At 40.7% G+C, this 19209-nt stretch overlaps 1 protein-coding gene across 2 annotated transcripts in view; it reads left to right on the top strand.

Annotated features, from left to right (window-relative positions):
* PLEKHM3 (pleckstrin homology domain containing, family M, member 3) overlaps positions 1 to 19209 on the top strand; it is a 196635-nt gene that overhangs the window by 104902 nt on the left and 72524 nt on the right. For both annotated transcript variants that reach the window (XM_011993900.1, XM_011993901.1), the window contains one exon: positions 12709 to 12772. In XM_011993900.1, coding sequence (XP_011849290.1) covers positions 12709 to 12772 — 64 coding nt within the window. The remainder of the gene's footprint in view (positions 1 to 12708; positions 12773 to 19209) is intronic.

Raw genomic sequence — 19209 nt, 5'->3', positions numbered from 1 at the left:
CTGATTTATTATACATTGTATAATGTATTGAAATAGTATATTGTACCCTATCAATACATATAGTCATATGTCAATTAAAAATATTTAATAATAATTTTTTAAAAAGAAGAGAGGCCGAGTGCGATGGCTCACACCTGTAATCCCAGCACTTTGGGAGGCTGAGGCAGGCAGATTGCGAGGTCAAGAGATTGAGACCGTCCTGGTCAACATGGTGAAACCCCATCTCTACTAAAAATACAAAAATTAGCTGGGTGTGGTGGCACACACCTGTAATCCCAGGTACTCAGGAGGCTGAAGCAGGAGAATCACTTGAACCCAGGAGGCGGAGGTTGCAGTGCGCCGAGATAGCGCCACTGTACTCCAGCCTGGCAACAGAGTGAGACAACATCAAAAAAAGTAGGAAAGAAAGAAGGGAGGGAGGGAGGGAAGAAAGGAATGGAACTATGACTCTAAGATGCTATACTCTGAGAGTGTAAAGGAAGGCAGGGAGGTGACAGACAGTGGTGTCCCTTGAACAGGGAGGCGGATCGCTGAGACAGCCTCTCCTGTGCTCGTTGGCAAGCTTGATCAGCCGTGGAGAACCAGGCATGACAATTGGGTTAGTGCCAACAAATGCATTTACTCCAGGTCAGCATTTGCCAGACCTTCCTACGTCCCATACCTGTAAACTTAAAACAAAAATGCAAAGATAACTATAGGATTGCCTTATAAATATCTTTAGCCAAAACAGAAATAAAAACATGACCCTCTATTTCTCACCATCATTTCACATAAGAACATAGTAATACTAGAAAAAAAAATAGGCAAACTGCTTTAGAAATCAAATAGCTTTTTAAAATCAAGTAGATTTAGAAATTGTTCTACATTTTTTTTTCTCTAAAATTTTTCTTTGGACTGCTAAAAACATCACCAGACTGACACCAGCTGTTTGGACTAGCTTTTCAGAAATCCCAGTTTAAGTCGTATTTTCTCTTCTGAGGGCTGAAGTGAAATCCAGTCCAGGGAAATTTATGTGGATGCTTCAGTATTTCCCATTCTCAATCATCAAAAATGTGATTTGGGGACTTGGGGTGCCTGACAAATCCACAACCCATTATGGTATAAATGTAAAACTCATCTCTCTCCAGCACTAGTTAAGGGCAGTAGGCAATATTAGGCCTCTTTCCCTGGTTGCTTAGGACAGAATTGTGTTCTCAGGGAGCATTTGCTCCTACATGTTTGTCAGGTTAAGTCCTTGACTTAGACCATTCCGAAGCAATTTAATGGCTTGGCTTGAGAGTCTCAAGAGAATACCCAAAGTGATTCTTCTAAGCCATCTCTTCCTGTCTTTGGTCTCACATTTTATTTGAAATTATGATTATATCCAGCAGGAGTTCCCACTGAAATATCAGTTTTACCGAATGGTGAGAAATTTCGATTATAAAGATTGCCATTTTTATTAACACTGTCCTGGTGAATACCAGAAAAAAAATGTGTGTGGGGGGTGTGTGTGTGTGTGTGTGTGTGTCCTGACAGACTCTTGTTGCTTCCTCTTCCTTCAAGCAAAATTTAGCAGCTTACTCTGCTCTTAGACCCGTCTCCATAAATGTCACTTGATTTACCAAGACTGCCTTCTCCCTCCTTCCCTTGTTACGCCAGAAAAAACTGTCTTTCTAGTGAGTTCACTTAGCTGAGGCTAAGTCCAAAGGTTGGAATGCTCTTTGGCCGTCTTAATAACGTCTTAACTTTAATATGTCCAAAACTGAGCTCCTAGTATTCCCACCCACCCCCACTCACATTGCAAACCACTCCTCCTGCAGTATTTCCCATCTTGCTTCATGGCATCTCTGTCCATCCAGTAATTCAAACCAAACACCTCTCATATTCTACATCCAGTCAGCAAACCCTGTCAGCTTCAGCTTCAAAATCTATCTACTTTTCACCACTTGCACTGCTGCAGGTGGGGTCCACCATCACCTTTTGCCTGAATTATTCCAGTAACTGGTCTCCTGCACCACCCTTAGCCCCCTTCAGTCTGTTCTTAAGACTATAGCTAATGTATGAATTAGATGAGTCACTCCTGGCCCAAATGAATAGTTTCACCTCGCGCTCCAAGTGAAAGCCCAGGGCATACCTGGTCTCATCTCCCCCTACCTCTCTGCCTCATCGCCCACTACTTTCCCCTCATTCACTTTGTTCCAGTCACACTGGCCTTTTTGTTGGTCCTTGGGCATACCAAGCTGGCTGCTACCTGAGTTTCCATCCTTGCTTTTCCGTTCCCTCTTAACTGCTGAGATTGCTTCCTTTTTTTTCCCTTTTTCTTTTTTTTAATCGGTTTGTTTCTCAGTGTGAAACCAAGCTTGCTTCCTAACTCCTTTAGGTCTTTGAGCAGCCATCACTTAATGAAGCATCCTTGACCACTCTGTTTTAAATGGCAACACAGTGTCTATTTGCACCCCACTGTCCACCACACATGCCTTCTGTCTTCTTTCTCTGCTTACTCATCACCATAAAACCTGGTATTTTATTTTGTCTGTCTCCATCTCTTAGGCCATCAGGTGTGAATGTAGACGTTTTGCTTTGTTCAAACTATGCAGCCACATGCACTGGCTCTGCTCTTTCTACTAGATGTAAGCTACGAAAGGTCATGACTTTTTATCTGTTATATTCACTGCTTAGAGCTATACATATCGTGGGGGCTAATAAATACTTGGTGAATAAATTAATTAAATGAATGAAGATTCTGCCCAATTTGGCCAAACTTATTTTTTCTCTTATTACAAAAGAATACTGTTCATCATAGAAAACAAAAATAAGAAAGCCACCCATGTCCTACCACTTTGATGCATATCCTCCCAGACCTTTTCCTCTGCAGATGATTTTTCCCCATGAAAGCTGTTTTTGTTTGTTTGTTTGTTTGTTTGTTTGTTGGTAATGGAGTCTCACTCTGCCACCCAGGCTGCAGTGCAATGGCTCGATCTCGGCTCACTGCAAGCTCTGCCTCCCAGGTTCATGCCATTCTCCTGCCTCAGCCTCCGGAGTAGCTGGGACTACAGGTGTGAGCCAACGCACCCAGGCCTGAAAGTATATACTGTACATACTATCCTTAACCATTTCACTTAGTATATTGTGAACATCTTTTTTATGCTGATAAATATTTGTCTAAACATCATGAAGTGAGTGAAAATGGTGTTTTGATATGTGGGCATACCTACCTGTCATTGATTTTGGAAGAAGTAGGTGGGGATTATTCAGTGTACTCAACAAAAGATTGCATGAGCAATCTAATACTAAATGAGCTGGTAGAATCACTTCATATCAACACCCCCTCTTCTCCCCTCACCACCTAAAAAATCAAATATATTAGGTAGAAGGAATATCTAATACAGAGAGAAAAGATTGCATGCTGTTGTAAATCAAATACACTTGATCTGGGAGGGCAGTTTATTAAGAACACATCTCTTACGGCAGAATTTTCTGGTTTTTTTTTTTTTTTTCTTTTTGAGACAAGGTATCACTGTTGCTCAGTGCCGTGACATGACCACAGCTCACTGCAGCCTCGACCTCCCAAGCTCAAACAATCCTACTTCAGCCTCCTGAGAGCTGGGACTACAGGTGTGTGCCACCATGCCCACCTAATTTTTTTATTTTTTATTTTTTGTAGAGACAGGGTCTCACTATGTTGCTAGGGCTCCTCTCAAACTCCTGGATTTAAGGGATCCTCTGCCTCAGCCTCCCAAAGTGCTGGGATTACAAGCATGAGCCACCCTGCCTGACCAAGGCGGCCTAACTCTAAAAGCACAATCTACACAGACTGGAGTTGCAATGTCTCTGAACTGCATATGAGGAATATCTTACAAGCAAAATCTGAGACTGAAATGTCCAAAGTCTGGTTAATACTGAATTTTAGAAGAATAAGTCTATTTTAGCAAAAATATTAGCACTAAATTAGTCTCATTAAAGACCAGTAAGTATTAGCTCTTCAAACTTGCTGATAACACTTCTTTAAGCTCAGTAAATGAAAACAAGTCTTTATGTTTTCTATAAGATTTAAGGTTACTCAGACTTTTGTGGCTACTTTTCCAGTTAGCTAGTTAAAAATTTCATCAGCTGCAGCTGGGGCTTTAGCTTTAACAGATTAGCTGCAGAATCTATCAGGACTCAGAAATAAAGGAGGTCATTTTGGTAGTTTTGATAGCAACCGTTCTTCTCATTCTACTTCAAGAATTCTTTTCCATTAGATGACTTCTAAAAGTGTGGTTTTCGAGTCATCTATCTTCCTGATATCCTAATAGCTCCTCCCTCTCCCTTCTTTTTCTCCAGAGATCTAATTCAGCAAATTATGTATATACCAGTATCAGCACTGTAAAAGGGTGCTACAGACTGTCTGCAGTGTCATTCACGACTAAACAGATTTGAAAACTTTCAAAAGGAACTCTGGGAAGTTATATGTTAATTTTACTAATCTGCATAGATTCATAGCTCTTTATTTACTCAGAGATCTTTCAAAAAGCCAGGATGTTATTTTCTCTTATTCTGAGGTTAAATGAAATATATAAATTCTCTAAAATCATTTTCTTTTTTTTCCTTTTTTTTTTTGAGACGAAGTCTCACTCAGTCACCTGGGCTGGAGTGCAATGGTGAAATCTTGGCTCACTGCAACCTCCACCTCCTGGGTTCAAGTGATTCTCCTGCCTCAGTCTCCCTAGCAGCTGTGATTACAGGTGTGAGCAGCCACCATACCCAGCTAATTTTTTTCTTTTGTATTTTTAGAAGAGACGGAGTTTCACCAAGTTTGCCAGAGTGGTCTTGAACTCCTGACCTCAGGTGATCCACCTACCTTGGCCTCCCAAAGTGCTGGGATTACAGATGTGAACCACCATGCTCAGCCTCTAAAATAATTTTCTAAGAGAAAACAAAAATAAAACTCATTGCAGGACAAGTGTTATATTCTTGCAACTGTTAAACACCGTAAAGATTTGAGCTAGGTATATAACAGCTATGATATAATCTATCATTTTTATAATCAGATGCCACAATAATCACAATTAAAATTACATCCCAAATATTTCCACTCGAGGCTTTAGATTGTTGCTAAGAAACTTAAGTACGATTTCTGAATGAGCAGGTAAAAGAGACCCTTATTTCCTGTAACTACCTGCCAAGATACAATATCTGGTGCAATCTTGCCATTTTTTCAGCCAATGAGATTAGCAAAATGAGGTACCTAGAAAAGTGATTGAAGCTTGTTTCTTTCACATAGGCTGCTATCGAAATATGTGCCTTTGATTTAAAATTGTTTTTCCATTAGCTCAGAGTATGGCTGGACATACAAGTCCTGTCCACATCCAGCCTAATGTAACTATTTCAGGAAGAGTTTGCAGCTCATATCAAGAACACCAAATTGCATCTCCTTGGGGATGGTTCGTAGTGCTTTTTGCTGATTTCGGTGTGGGTGTATGTGCCCTCCAAAGGAAAGACACTGGCCATCTCGACTTAGTACAAATTACCTACCCTGGAGCATATATTCTTGGAAGACAGTAAAACTACGTGAATAAATGGTTTTCCTTTTAAAATTATTCCTTATGCATCTTTATCCATATTCTTTATTTAGACCCTTATCATTTAGAATCAAATTGTGGAGTTTGCTTTTAGTGTTGTGCTATCATTTTAATTTTACATGTGTGTGTGTTGTGGGTCTTTTCTTTAAAGCCTGAGATATTTCCATTGCAAATTTTTCCCTCATTTTAATCATTGAGTCTTTAAATGCGGGTTGTGCATCTCTAAGAACTGAGCTTCAGGAAAATGGTAATATTATCAAATCTATCAGAACCTTGCAAAGGGTCTGCCTACTTCACAGCCTGACCCAATCCCTTTTTTCTCGTGAGCACTGGGGCTTGGTGGGAGCTGAGTTGAACTTCTCAGAAATTAGTCAAGTTAAATGAGTCTTGATTTATTTGACTTAATGTCATGGAACAAAATGGAATGAGGCCCTTCTACCTTTTTGTTAAGATTACTGCCTTTGATTTCATAGGCAATTATCTCTGCATTTTTAACCCCAAGTACCAGCTACATCATATAAAGTCTCTGAATCATATATGACCTTTTTCCTTTATAATTTTCATCTTTTCTCACCTTTCTCATTAGAGCAATCTATAAATGAAGCCTAAGTTACCTTCCCAGTGTGTCAGGCGATTCTGAAGATGATAAAATAGAAAATGTTAGCACTAGAAGCGATCGTGCTAGTTGGTTTTCATGATCTTCTAGCACGTTTCTTCAATGTTTTTTGCTGCCAGGAAACTCAGTAGTGCTACCTGCTAGTGATACCATTTCCTTTGATGGGTGAGTGAAGTGTGGAGTTGACTCTTCTTATTTATTCTTTGGCTCTGGTGTCAGGGCTTGCATTGGTATAAGCAGGGCTGCCCACTGCAGAAATGCTGCCAGACATGATGATTAATAGCCCTGCAATACAGTGAGGTCAGTTAATGCCCAGAAGGCCCTAAACACAGCAGCCTCATATGCAACAAGGATCCTGTTTACTAAAGGACTGCTAAACCAGATAACCTTCAGTTAGTTTGTAGCTTTTGGTTCTTAATATAATGAAGGTTATGGGTTAAATTTAATAAATTAGTGATTACTTTTTTTTTTTTTGAGACAGGATCTTGCTTTGTCACCCAGGCTGGAGTGCAGTAGCATGATCATGGCTCACTGCAGCCTCAACCTCCTGGGCTCAATTGATCCTCCTGCTGCAGCCTCTTGAGTAGTTGGGACCACAGGCATTCACCACTACCCCCAGCTAATTTATTTTATTGTTATTTTTATTTTATTTTTAATTATTATTATTATTTTTTTTTGAGACAGAGTTTCATTCTTATTGCCCAGGCTGGAGCGCAATGGCGTGATCTCGGCTCACCGCAACCTCTACCTCCTGGGTTCAAGCGATTCTCCTGCCTCAGTCTCCTGAGTAGCTGGGATTACAGGCATGCGCAACCATGCCCAGCTAATTTTTTTGTATTTTTAGTAGAGATGGGGTTTTTCCATGTTAATCAGACTGGTCTCGAACTCCCAACCTCTGATGATCAGCCCACCTTGGCCTCCCAAAGTTCTGGGATTACAGGCGTGAGCCACTGCTCCTGGACCCCCAGCTAATTTCTGTATTTTTTGTAGAGACGGGGTCTTGCTATGTTGCCCAGTCTGGTCCCAAACTTCTGAGCTTAAGTGATCCTCCCACCTTACCCTCCCAAAGTGCTGGGATTACAGGTGGGAGCCACTGTGCCCCATTGAGTAATTATTAATCTTTTTTATATAACATTTTAGTAACAACTTGAACCGTTTCAGTTAATAAAATACTGTGTGTAGGGAGTGTCCGTGTGTGTGCGCACACGCGCGCACCGTTGGGGGAGTGTGTGTCTGTATGTTTTCCTGCGCGCACATGCACATGTGCAAATGTGTGTATTTGAAAGAGCTTCCAGCTGGGTCCACATCCCATTTCCTTTAGGCCTTTTGAAGACTGGTCTTCATCAATTATCTCTACTTTTGTGTCTTCTGCTTTTATTTCTATAGTAGCTTCTTAATGTTAGCGTTTAAGTATGCCCAAGTCTCTCTTATTTAAAAAAAAAAAAAAATCCTTTCTTTCTTTTTTTTTTTTTCTGAGACGGAGTCTCACTCTGTCGCCCAGGCTGGAGTGCAGTGGCCGGATCTCAGCTCACTGCAAGCTCCGCCTCCCGGGTTCACGCCATTCTCCTGCCTCAGCCTCCTGAGTAAAAAAATCCTTTCTTAGTCCTACATCCTTCTTTAGCTGTGGCCTGATTTCCCTCCTTTTCTTTAAAGTTGACTTCATAAAAGAGTAACCCACAATCCTCACCCCTCTCCGGTCTTTACTCCCCCTCCACTGAAACCACCCTGTCTGAGGTCACGGATGGATTCCTGCTTGCCAGCAGGCACTTTCCAGGCCTCATGAGAGTCTTCCTCACGTTATCTGACCTCTCCACTACTGTTGATGCCATTGACCACCTTCTTCCTTCATGAAATTACCTCCTTCCTTGGCTTCCCCGGTGCTGGCTCTTCTGCTGTTTCTCCTCCCTGTCAACCTACTCCTTCCCAGTCCTCTTCCTGTTTATCTACTCCTAAATATTAATAGTACTGTTTCACCCAGAGCCAGGCTTTTCTCATGTCCCAGCATGTGCCCCCCTGGGCTATCACTTTTTCTCAGGGCTTCACCTAAAACCTATAAGCTGGGGGCCCACAAATCACACACTTGGACTCACAGGTGACTCCACTTGAGCCTTCCAAAGACAGTTCCAACATCTGAGCTACCCTTTCCCCTACCAAGACAACTCCTCTTCCTTAGTCTTGTTTTTCAGACCCCTTTCCACTAATCAGAGTTTAAGGCAAACTGGCTCTGGGAATCTACTTTTCCCATTCATTTCCTAAAGGACTCCCGTCAGGCCCACTTGTGGGACCTCAGCCACAGCAGAGGAAAGCCCTTGGAGTCACCCAGATGGGAAGTTGCCGCAGCCCACGCTTTCCCAAGCTTGGCTTTTAGGTCCATATTTACCCTGAGTTTCCCTGTGTTTGGTCTTCCTAAAGAAAATATTTAGAGAATGTCTTGCAAATTCAGTCTGCCTTAGGGGAAAGAGGAATAAATGGCAGTGAGCGTAAGTTATCTGGCCCTGCCTTGGAAACCCTTACCTCCTCTAAGCAGAAGACTGAGTCCCTATCTCTAAACAGCTGCAAAAAAAACCTTTGTCTTCTTTTATTTACATTAAAAAGCATTACTATAAGAGATGCATTTTAATACCTACCAGTCTTCCCTCTCAGGAAATATATTACCATATTTGACTTTAGTGCTTTCATACTACAACTCCCGTCCTCCAGGGAGGAAAAAAAGATGATTGCCATTATCTCTCTTCAAAGTCTTTATTTTTAATGGCCACCACTAAATCTCTTGGACACAACATCTTCTCCAGACACAATAAGCTGGGTTCCTTTATCTTTCCTGCATATATTGCATTTTCCAGTTCTTTGTGTCTGTTATGACTGACCTCATGTAAATTATAGTATTAGACATTGAAGCGTGATGGAGAAGACAGTAGAGGAAGTGTTTCTGGAGGGGCTTAGAATCTCATATAAAAGGAGAGAGAAAATAAACATATGTGAAATATATATACACAAAGAAACATTAAATAAATACATAGCCACTTTAGCTTACTGGACAAATAATGTTGAAGGAATATCAGAGATGATTGTGACCAAAGTTGGTTAATTTTTGTAAGAAGAATAATGAATCGTGTTTGGAAGCAAGAAGGACCCTGCCTAGTAAGGAGAAATTGGAAATTCTCTTTGTTGTTCATCAGTTGTATTCATTGAAGTATTCATCTCCGGCACGTAGCACAATGCCTTATTTTAGACACTCAGTAAGTACTTGTTGACTATATGATTACCGACTGGGCATAGTACTCCAGGAAGAGTATGCCAGTATGATTTGGTTTGTAAATTTGTAAATAAGTCTGATATCCTGTATATCCCTAATCATAAAAATTTTAGAATTTTAAAGCAGAAAGGATTTTTAAGTAGCGAAACATTACAGATATGCTCTCCTGCATTTGTCCCTGCCATAGATCATTTCATCTTCCTTTTAACTCTTTCTCCAGCTGACCTATGTTTCTACAAACCTGAAGAAGAGGCAGGAGCTAGTCTTGAAATGATTTTGCAGCCTTCTTACTGGACTCCATTTCTTAGCACTGCTGCCACATTGCTTTCATTTTACTTTATTTAAGGGATTTCATTATTAAGCATTTACCTTTCAGTAAGATTATTCCTTCCATTTAGCCACCCCTAAACATCCTCTGTCTCTCATATTGTCATACCCTGCTCCCCTTGAGTCCCACTGAAAGACTGCCCTAGTTTTCCTTTCCTGCAGATAAGTTTGGGTCCTTGGATCTTGGAACAGCAAAAGGACATTAGTGAAACAACTGGTGAAACCTGAATAAAGTCTATAATTTGCATAATGTTAATTTCTTATTTTTGATCAATATGCCATGGTTGGGTAAGATGTAAGCATTAAGGGAAGCTGGATAAAGAGTATGAAGGTATGAACATTTTACAAATACAGAGAAATGTTAAAAACTGTGGAAGCATATGTGAACATTCTAGTTATTTTCAAAAACATACTTTTCAAAATATAATGAGAAAATTGCAGACTACCAAAGTACACTTTTAGATAGTTCTAGATTGTAAGGTAAACAAAGTAAAAACAAACAACCCTCATCTGGGTTCAGCCACCTTCCCATTCAGGTTTTTCCTCACTCCATTCCCTCCATTCCCATGGCTTCAGCTGTCCGCTCTGTGCTCCCATCAGAAGTGCCCTGAGTCTTCTACATCTCAGGCCCAGATCCATGCTTGTCATTCCCCACACAGGCACTGGATATTCGGCACATGGGAAGCTCAGTTTTTTATTCCCTCCCCTGGAAGCCTACCCTCAGTTGGCCAATGGCATCACCATTCTGATCCCCAGGCTCTATACTTCAGGGTCATCTTAGACCCCCTTCTCCTTTTTCACTTATTCCCAATGTTCTCACTTCCAAAAAGTCTCCGGCATCTACCCACTCATTCCTTTCACTGTCCGCTTGCCTACCCTAGAACAGACTCTCACATGCTTTGTCACCTGTCTGTAGTCTCTCCACCCTCCCTGCTGCCTTCAGAGGCATACCAGTGTGGCTTTCCTGCCTCAAAAAGCATCAGTGGCTCTATACCGCTACCGGCCTAAACTACAGTAATAAACATCCATCCAGAAGAGATGTGCATGATATTACTAAATTAGATGGTCAGCTCAAACCTACCTCCCTCCTTCCCCCACCCCTAGCCCCAAGAAATTAGAAGGAATGTAGGCCTTTGGAGTCAGAAAGTCCTGGCCTTGAATCTCGGAAGACATCCCTTGATCATTTCTGTCATGTGTTTGTGTTTTTGAAAATGGAGGTTGATTACATCTCATGGTTCCTCCAGGGACCATGGTCTACCTTCCATGACAGGGGCCTTCCTGTGGAGAACCTAATCCTACATGAAGGAATTGAGTACTTTTCCTATGCCCTACCCAGCTGTGCTGGGCCTGTGCTCTGCTTCCTGTCACAAGTGCAGCCCTGAACCATTAGACGTGAAGGGAGCCCAGCCTTAGGAACTGCATTCAGTTTCCCAGAATATAATGCCCTTGTCACTTGTCTCATTCCTGTGGGTGAAACAGTGCTTTCCAGCAGAATTCTTCAGCGACTTTCCTACTTTCCAGGAGAGGTCCTTACTAGAATACACCTACCCCAGTCCTCCGTCCAGTCAGGACTTCGTCTAATTGGTTCAGTGCTCCATTTTCAGTAGTCTAATACAGTGCCCGATATGCAGTATGTGCTTAATCAATATTGGATGGATGGAAGGATGAATGATTTAATATCTAGGATTTGGCAACTAATGCATACTTAATTGAAAGACTGAATAATGATTTTTCCAATGAGCAAGATTATTAGGCCAGTGGTTCTAAACCTTGACTGTACTAATCACCAAGAGAGTTTTTGTTTTCTTTAACACTGATTTATGAGCTCTACCCAGGCATATACCCTGTTGCTTTCTAAAAGGTCTCCAAGTGATTCTAATAGACAGCCAGGGTTGGAATCCACCGTGTTAGACTACTCAAAAAATATGTACCCCATGCATAACTCTTTATCATTTTCAATTACCACATTGTATTGTAATTATCAGCTTCTGTGTCTTTTCCTCACTTGACTTTATGCTCCTTGGCCTCATACTGGGGCTGTCTTCCTAATGCCTGGCATAGTGCTTGGCATATAATGAAGAGTCATAAATGTGAATTGGATAAATTGGTGGTTTCTTTCATTTAAGACCCTAGAAAATTGCATAGTACCAAATAAGACAAAGAGAAAAATGCTAGTATCATGGATTTTGTTTTGGGTTTAGTTTGTGTGTATGTTGTTTTCCAGTCATCTACACTTTGGTAACCTGTTTGCTTGCCCATAACGGGTTATTTTTTTCTGTTCATTCATTGTCATCTATTCAGATGCTGTGAACAGACAGCAGCTAAAGATATTGGACTTTGTTGAAGAGTCCTAATTTAAAATGTCTTGTCCCATTATTCTCATTTGTACAGAGGTTCTAAAATTGCCATCACTATACATATGAGAGGATAGTTCATTAATGTGATATTCAGTATCACTCCTCCTCATTAATGAAAGCCATAGAAGCCTCTAGACAAGAGTGGCCACTCCAATTTTTCTGAAATCCAAAATCAGTATATTTAGATATAGAATAATACAGCTAGAAAGATATTTAGAGACATCACATTAAACCACCCTCATTCTGCGTGAAGAAGCTGAAGCCAGGTGGGCATTTGAGGACTTGGCAGAGATCACACAGCTTATTATGAACACAGCTGGTACAAGAAACCTGATGTTCTGGTCCTGAGGCCTGGGCCACTACACAGTGCTTGTAGCTCTTAAGATTACATTAGAAGTCAAAGATCAAACTTTTACCTCCATTCTGGTGTCTGTATTGGGAAGAAAAATATCTGAGAAAAAGATATTTCTCAGAAGGCTTAGGAGGAAAAGTATAGGTGGAAAGTAGAGAGGGCAGAGGAAAGGAATTCTTGAATGAGACTTTGAAACTTATCAGAAAAGTGTGTGTTTTGGCAGCACCGCAGTTCACTTGTCTATCTGCCCTTGTTTTCAGAATTTTCCCCAGAGAGTACCTCCTTCAACAGATCCACCTGTATTCCCTCGCCGACCTGCAGCAGGTAAGCACTCAGAGGGGCTGTTTCATTTTCGTTGTTTTCCTGGAGAAGTCTCTTTGTCGACTTTGGTCTTTGCCATCATTGGGGTAGTTTTCATCACAAACCCTGATAATTCTTATTCAGAATGGGGGGAAAACTTAGTATAAAAAGATATATAGGACAATACCAAATGTTGGCAAGGATGTAGAGAAACTGGGGCTCTTATACATTGCTGATGGGATGCAAAGTACGTCAGCCACTTTGGAAACAGTTAAAAAATTAAACATAGAGTTACCATATGACCCAACAATTTTACTCCTAGGTATATACCCAAGACAGCTGAAAACATATGTCCACAGAAAAACCTGTACACAAATGTTCAGAGCAGCATTATTCATAATAGCAAAAAAGTGGAAACAACCCAAATGTTCATCAGCTGATGAATGGATGAACAAAATGTTTTGTAGCCGTATAATAAAATATTATTCTGCCATAGAAAGAAGTGAAGTACTGATGCATGCTACAACATGGATAACTCTTGAAAACATCATGCTAAGTAAAAGAAGCCAGACAGAAAAGAATACATACTGTATGATTCTATTTACATGAAATGTTTAGAATAGGCAAATCCATTGTGACAGAAAGTACGTTAGTGGTTGCCAGGGCCTGGGGAGAGTAAAGAAATGGGGAGTGCCTGCTCATGGATAAAGAGTTTCTTTGGAGGCTAATGAAAGTGTTCTGGAATTAGACAGCAGTGATGGTTGTACAGTCTTGTGAATATTCTGAAAACCACTAAACTGTTTACTTTAAAAGAGTAAATTTTATGGTGTGTGACTTTTACCAATTAAAAATTTGTATGAAAAGATGTAAAAGGCATTGAATGTGTTAAGCCCTTGACTTGTGCTCAAGCCAAAAAGTTGAATGGCTTTTAAAGTTTAGTAAAACATAACATAGCATGTAAGAGTTGAAATCATCCTTTTATACTTTTATTAGCACATGTACTTTTTTTTTTTTCTTTCGTTTGTGAGACAAGAGTCTTGCTCTGTCGCCCAGGCTGGAGTGCAGTGGCGTGATCTTGGCTCGCTGCACCCTCCACCTCCCGGTTTCAAGCGATTCTCCTGCCTCAGCCTCCTGAGTAGCTGGGATTACAGGCATGTGCCACCACACCTGGCTAGTTTTTGTATTTTTAGTAGAGATGGGGTTTCACCATGTTGGCCAGGCTGGTCTCGAACTCCTGACCTCAAGTGATCTGCCCACCTTAGCCTCCTAAAGTGCTGGGATTACAGGCGTGAGCCACCACGCCTGGCCACACTTGTACTTTTAATGATTGACCAGATTAGCAGCTAGGAAGAAACTGGCCTCTTGTGTGTTCAACCCAAAATTCTAAATATGTTAAGCTTTGGTTAATCATTTAAATCGACAACTCACTCCTAAGAACTGTTGGACACTAGATAATGATTGTTTTAAGAGTTCATTAACTAATAATAATAATTGTGACAACTTTCAGTGTATCTCAAACTGCTGTGATTCTGTTCTTTCATTGTTGTTTTCCTCTCTGGTTGTTTTATCCAGAAGAATTTAGGTCAACTTAAAAACCATACTTACAATAACTTCAGTCATTTTTCTGGCTTTAAATTACTTTTCAAGGATTTTTTGTGTCTTTTAATTTAGTAACTTAAGAATTTTATGTTCTTTTTGTCCCCCCAGAGCTAGGAAAGTTATTTATTTATTTATTTATTTATTTGACAATCTCACTCTGTTGCCCAGGATGGAGTGCAGTGGTGTGATCTTGGCTCACTGCAACTTCAGCCTCCTGAGTTCAAGCAATTCTCGTGCCTCAGGCTCCTGTGTAGCTGGGATCACAAGCGTGTGCCACCAGGCCCGTCTGATTTTTGCATTTTTAATAGAGACAGGGTTTCACCATGTTGGCCAGGCTGGTTTCGAACTTCTGACTCAAGTGATCCACCTGCCTCAGCCTCCCAAAGAGCTGGGATTACAGGTGTGAGCCTCTGCTCCCTGCCAGAAAGTTATTTTAAATTAAATGGCAGACATGATGTTAGAGCACTTAATTGGAGAGCTCTAAGAAAAGACTAAGGTTTTCATTTCCATTTATGTGTCAAGTTGAAACCTATTTGCACATACCAGCTCTCCCAACTTCTTCGGTCCTGCCTGATCTTTACTACATAGTCAGGCAGCAGTGGTCTGCTGGCAAGGGTGCAAAGAGGTATATTTTTACTTGAAATTGTTGTTCAAGGGGAAGAGTTGGTTAAAACACTTGTTATACATTTATCTATTTTCTGGAGTCTACCTGATCATAGTGCCTGAGGACACAGACTCTATCGTTTGAGAAGTATGTTTAAAGGCACTGAACATTCTTGTAAAGCTGGTTTAAAATAGAATAGGTGGGCTCCAAAGTGAGTACTCTTTGAAGGAGCCTTTCAAACGTGAGTTTCGATATCTGACGAAGAGAAAGAATCAGAGTAATTCCATATTCATTTTAGGGTGTCAAAGTAATGTATCCATTTGGAATCGTACAGCCTGCTTTTTAAGGCTTTCCTATACCCTGCTGTCTTTCCCTCCACCCCCTTTTCTTTTTTTCCTCCTTTAATAATCAAACTATACATGCCAAGCAGCTTACTGAAATCAGTGGCAGGGATATTCCTGGTGGCCAAGCCATTAGCCCCTGGAGCCCCATAAGCAGCTTAATCAGTTGTCAGCCTGGGTAGTAAAGTGATCGAGGCAATCAACAGCTTATCAAACACGCTGTGGGCGGGGCAGCTAGAGCTCAATGCATCCATTTACTTAACAGCTCACTCTAACCTGGTTCTTTGTGCCTGGCTTTAAGAGCCCCAAACTTATCATATTTAGAGGAAGTTTAATTCGATTACTTTTTCTGCCTGAGGTGGGTTAAATTGGATTTAGCTTTTGATCTGTCTGCATCTTGGCTATCAGCACTGAAGGGCATCCCCTGCTTCATCTTTCCTTGGTTTCTGAGTAGATAACAAGCATGTTTTCTAGATCTGAATTGTTCTTGCAAATATGTAAGGGAAGGGACACAAAGAGAAAGAACAAAAAATACCATTGCTTTGTGAAAGGGCATGTAGTGGTATGGGGAAACCCAACCTAACTGACCCAACCACCAGCCTTATGGCATCCTAGGCCATTTTGGCCTCTTCTGGACTGCTTCATCATCCCACTTATTGTCAGTGTCAGGCGTTTTACAGTAAATTATTTTCCCCTGTTTGATTTTTCTCCTCACTGCTAAAGGTTTCTGTAAAAGCAGACCTGTCTGTCATATCAAGTAACTATAGAAAAGGGGCTTTTAATGTTCAGATTTTGCAGGGGAAAGGAAAATAAACTAAAGCAAGTGACTCAAGAGTTATAAATCAGAGAAAAACAATAAGATGGATATTCTTCTTAAATGCACAGATTCCTGTCTACTTTAAGATTTCTCTTGTTAATTTGATTTTTCCCATTAGCTTTTATTTAAAAAGCAAAACAGCCATTTTCCTCTTCAAAAAGAAAAAAAAAAAAAAACAGGTAAGAATTTAATAAACATGGTGAAAGGAGATTTATAATTTAGAGATAATTTAAAATAATATAGTACACAAAGCACTAATAATACTTAAAGATGCTGAAAGAATTCTGGTACCAAAAAAATTGCAATCTTATTGTCTCTGTCTGGTTTTATGTTTATAAGTAACAGTCCCTAAAATTTTCACAGATAGACTCAATTCAACAATTTGGCTGAAGATTTCAAGCTGCCTTACCGCTGCTTTTGTTACGTTCAAGACACTTTTCCCCCTTTTCATGATTTGAATTACTGTCCTCTTTGCATGCATTTTCCTTTACTATTGTACATTTAGATGTGAGGAAAGAAATAGCAAGGATTGACAATTGCTTTGCAAAGGAGATTCCCTCCAGTTGTTCAGGAAGGGCTGTCACCTGCTCACTGTTCACTGAGTACCAGTTATTGGCAAAATTAATGCTCAGACTGAGTCCCTAATTGTCTGTTTCACCAGTGATTGAATTGCTCACTGGTATGACTTGCACATCGAAAAAGTAGTAGTTGTATATAGTCATTATCTGACTACAGTCAGTTGGTAGCATTTAGCCATAACCTGTAAAATAGAGCCAGGTATACCTGGCCTAGTAGCAGGGCCAAGGAAGACGCATAAGACAGGGGCAGAGGCTCTCCAAATCCTAGGAGCTCCAGGGAGCATGGCCTTCCTTTGCTTATTTCTTGTGTTTAGAATTCCAGGTGAATTTCTGTTCTGCGAACTCGATATTGTTAGAAAAACATACTCAAGGCCGGGCGCGGTGGCTCGAGCCTGTAATCCCAGCACTTTGGGAGGCCGAGACGGGCGGATCACGAGATCAGGAGATCGAGACCATCCTGGCTAACACGGTGAAACCCCATCTCTACTAAAAAATACAAAAAATTAGCTGGGCAGGGTGGCAGGCGCCTGTAGTCCCAGCTACTCGGGAGGCTGAGGCAGGAGAATGGCATAAACCCGGGAGGCGGAGCTTGCAGTGAGCTGAGATCCGGCCACTGCACTCCAGCCTGGGCGACAGAGCGAGACTCTGTCTCAAAAAAAAAAAAAAAAAGAAAAACATATTCAATTCCATACTCTTTGAATGTAACTCTGACAGAATGTACTGTTCATTTTTTAAAAAATAAAATCTTACAAATTTTCTTTCAGGAGGTATGAATGCATGGTGGTTTTTGAACTGACGAAGTGCTTCCTTGTAAAGGAGGTAGAAGGCAACAACTCAGCATGTGTGAATGCACGGACTAGTATTGGTGCATGTTTTGAATGGGGAAACTGAGGCACTGCTTTTTAAGAGCTTTTCCTTGGTTAGTTACTTTGGGAAGAATAAATAGAATAGAATTTGTGTTTGGTTATTTTCAGTCTATCCAGCATTATCACAAATCCATGAGAAGGCTTTAAGACAGGAATGCAATAAAAAGATATGCTCACCTGAGATGGAGAGAGTTGTACCGTAACTCTCAGTGCCTTAACTTTCGGCGTCAGCTATCTGCTTTCCCTATTAAGTATGTGACAAACCATCTCCTTACTCCCCTTGGCGCTTTTAACACTGATGAAAAGGTTCCAGATTTTACCAGTAGAATACATTAGTATATATAAATAAATGGTCAAGAGTTCTTGGTTGTTCTTAAGGAGCAAATCAGAAGTCTGGTTTAATATGTCATTCTTTGGACTGTGTAAATGATAGCAGGTTTATTCTAAAGTTCCTTCTATTTGCTGAAAGAAAAGGTCAGATTTGACTTCTAAATTTTGGCTACCTGTGCTCTTGTGACAAAACCTAAAATGTATATTAATGACTAACTCTTCTGGTATTACTCACCTTTGGGGGCATATGTAAGTTAAGCATTGAATGATTCTATTTGTGGCGATTCATGAGAAAGGATACTGGATGATCCCATGGGTGAGGTGGCTGGTTAGAGTAGGCCCTCCACCCTACTCCCTCCACTGCCCACCACCTCACCCCCGCACACACACACCCCTCTTGTGAGACAACCTAAGGAGCTAATTTTCTCATTATTCGCCTTCCCTGGGCCCTACATTTCCAAATCAGACCCTACCTTTAGGTGAAGGCATTTAGATTATAGTTAATAGGAAATATATTACCCAAGAAAAATAAATTATTATTTTGGCAGAAATTCATTTGAAAACATGGCATGATATTGAGGGTGGGGAGACATTTCAACAGATAAGTTTTAATGAAAGAAAAAGGACAGGAAAGTCTGGAATTTGGAGTACTTACTAAAGAGTTGTGAAGTGGGAAGGATGCCAGGTGGGAGGACCCACAGCACTCAAGAGCTGTGAAAAGAGAGAGGAGTGACCAGATGTACACTACCTTTCTGGAATTGCCTAGCACTGCCTAAACTGTTTAATACTAAAGCAATAAACACTTACACTCAGCAACTGATGTAACTTATGCAACATAGAAATGTTCAGTGGATGGATGGATGGATGGATGGGTGGGTGGATGGGTGACAAAGGTGTATATGTACATATGTTCATACATACAGTATCGTGAACTCACTGGTTCTCTCTCCCCTAAAAAGCAAAGCAAACTGGTTAATTTAACATCAGTCGCTAAACAAAACAAAATTAGAAATGCTGACTATGAAATATAACAATGCACAGAATTCTAAAACAAAATAAAAATATCTGCTTATGTCAGAATAATAGTGAGTTGTTTCGTGTTGCAAACTTTCTGAACACTCACTCCATATCCTGAACAGTTAACTCTTCGGTTAACTTTTTTGCTAGTCCAGCATACCCACAGAGCTTAGGAATTGTCATCCGTGTGACCTCAACATTTGTTAGAATTGGCCCCTGAAGAAATAAAGCAAACGGTGGTCTTACCTCAACTGTTTTCTAGCTGGTAAGATCACAAAAAGGCAATGTTTAAGACATTTCAAGGCCACT

The sequence above is a fragment of the Mandrillus leucophaeus genome, unplaced genomic scaffold (genome assembly GCF_000951045.1).
Source record: "Mandrillus leucophaeus isolate KB7577 unplaced genomic scaffold, Mleu.le_1.0 Scaffold436, whole genome shotgun sequence".
Taxonomy (NCBI): domain Eukaryota; kingdom Metazoa; phylum Chordata; class Mammalia; order Primates; family Cercopithecidae; genus Mandrillus; species Mandrillus leucophaeus.
The sequence above is the reverse complement of the archived record's forward strand: the minus strand, read 5'-3'. Positions and strand labels throughout refer to the sequence as shown.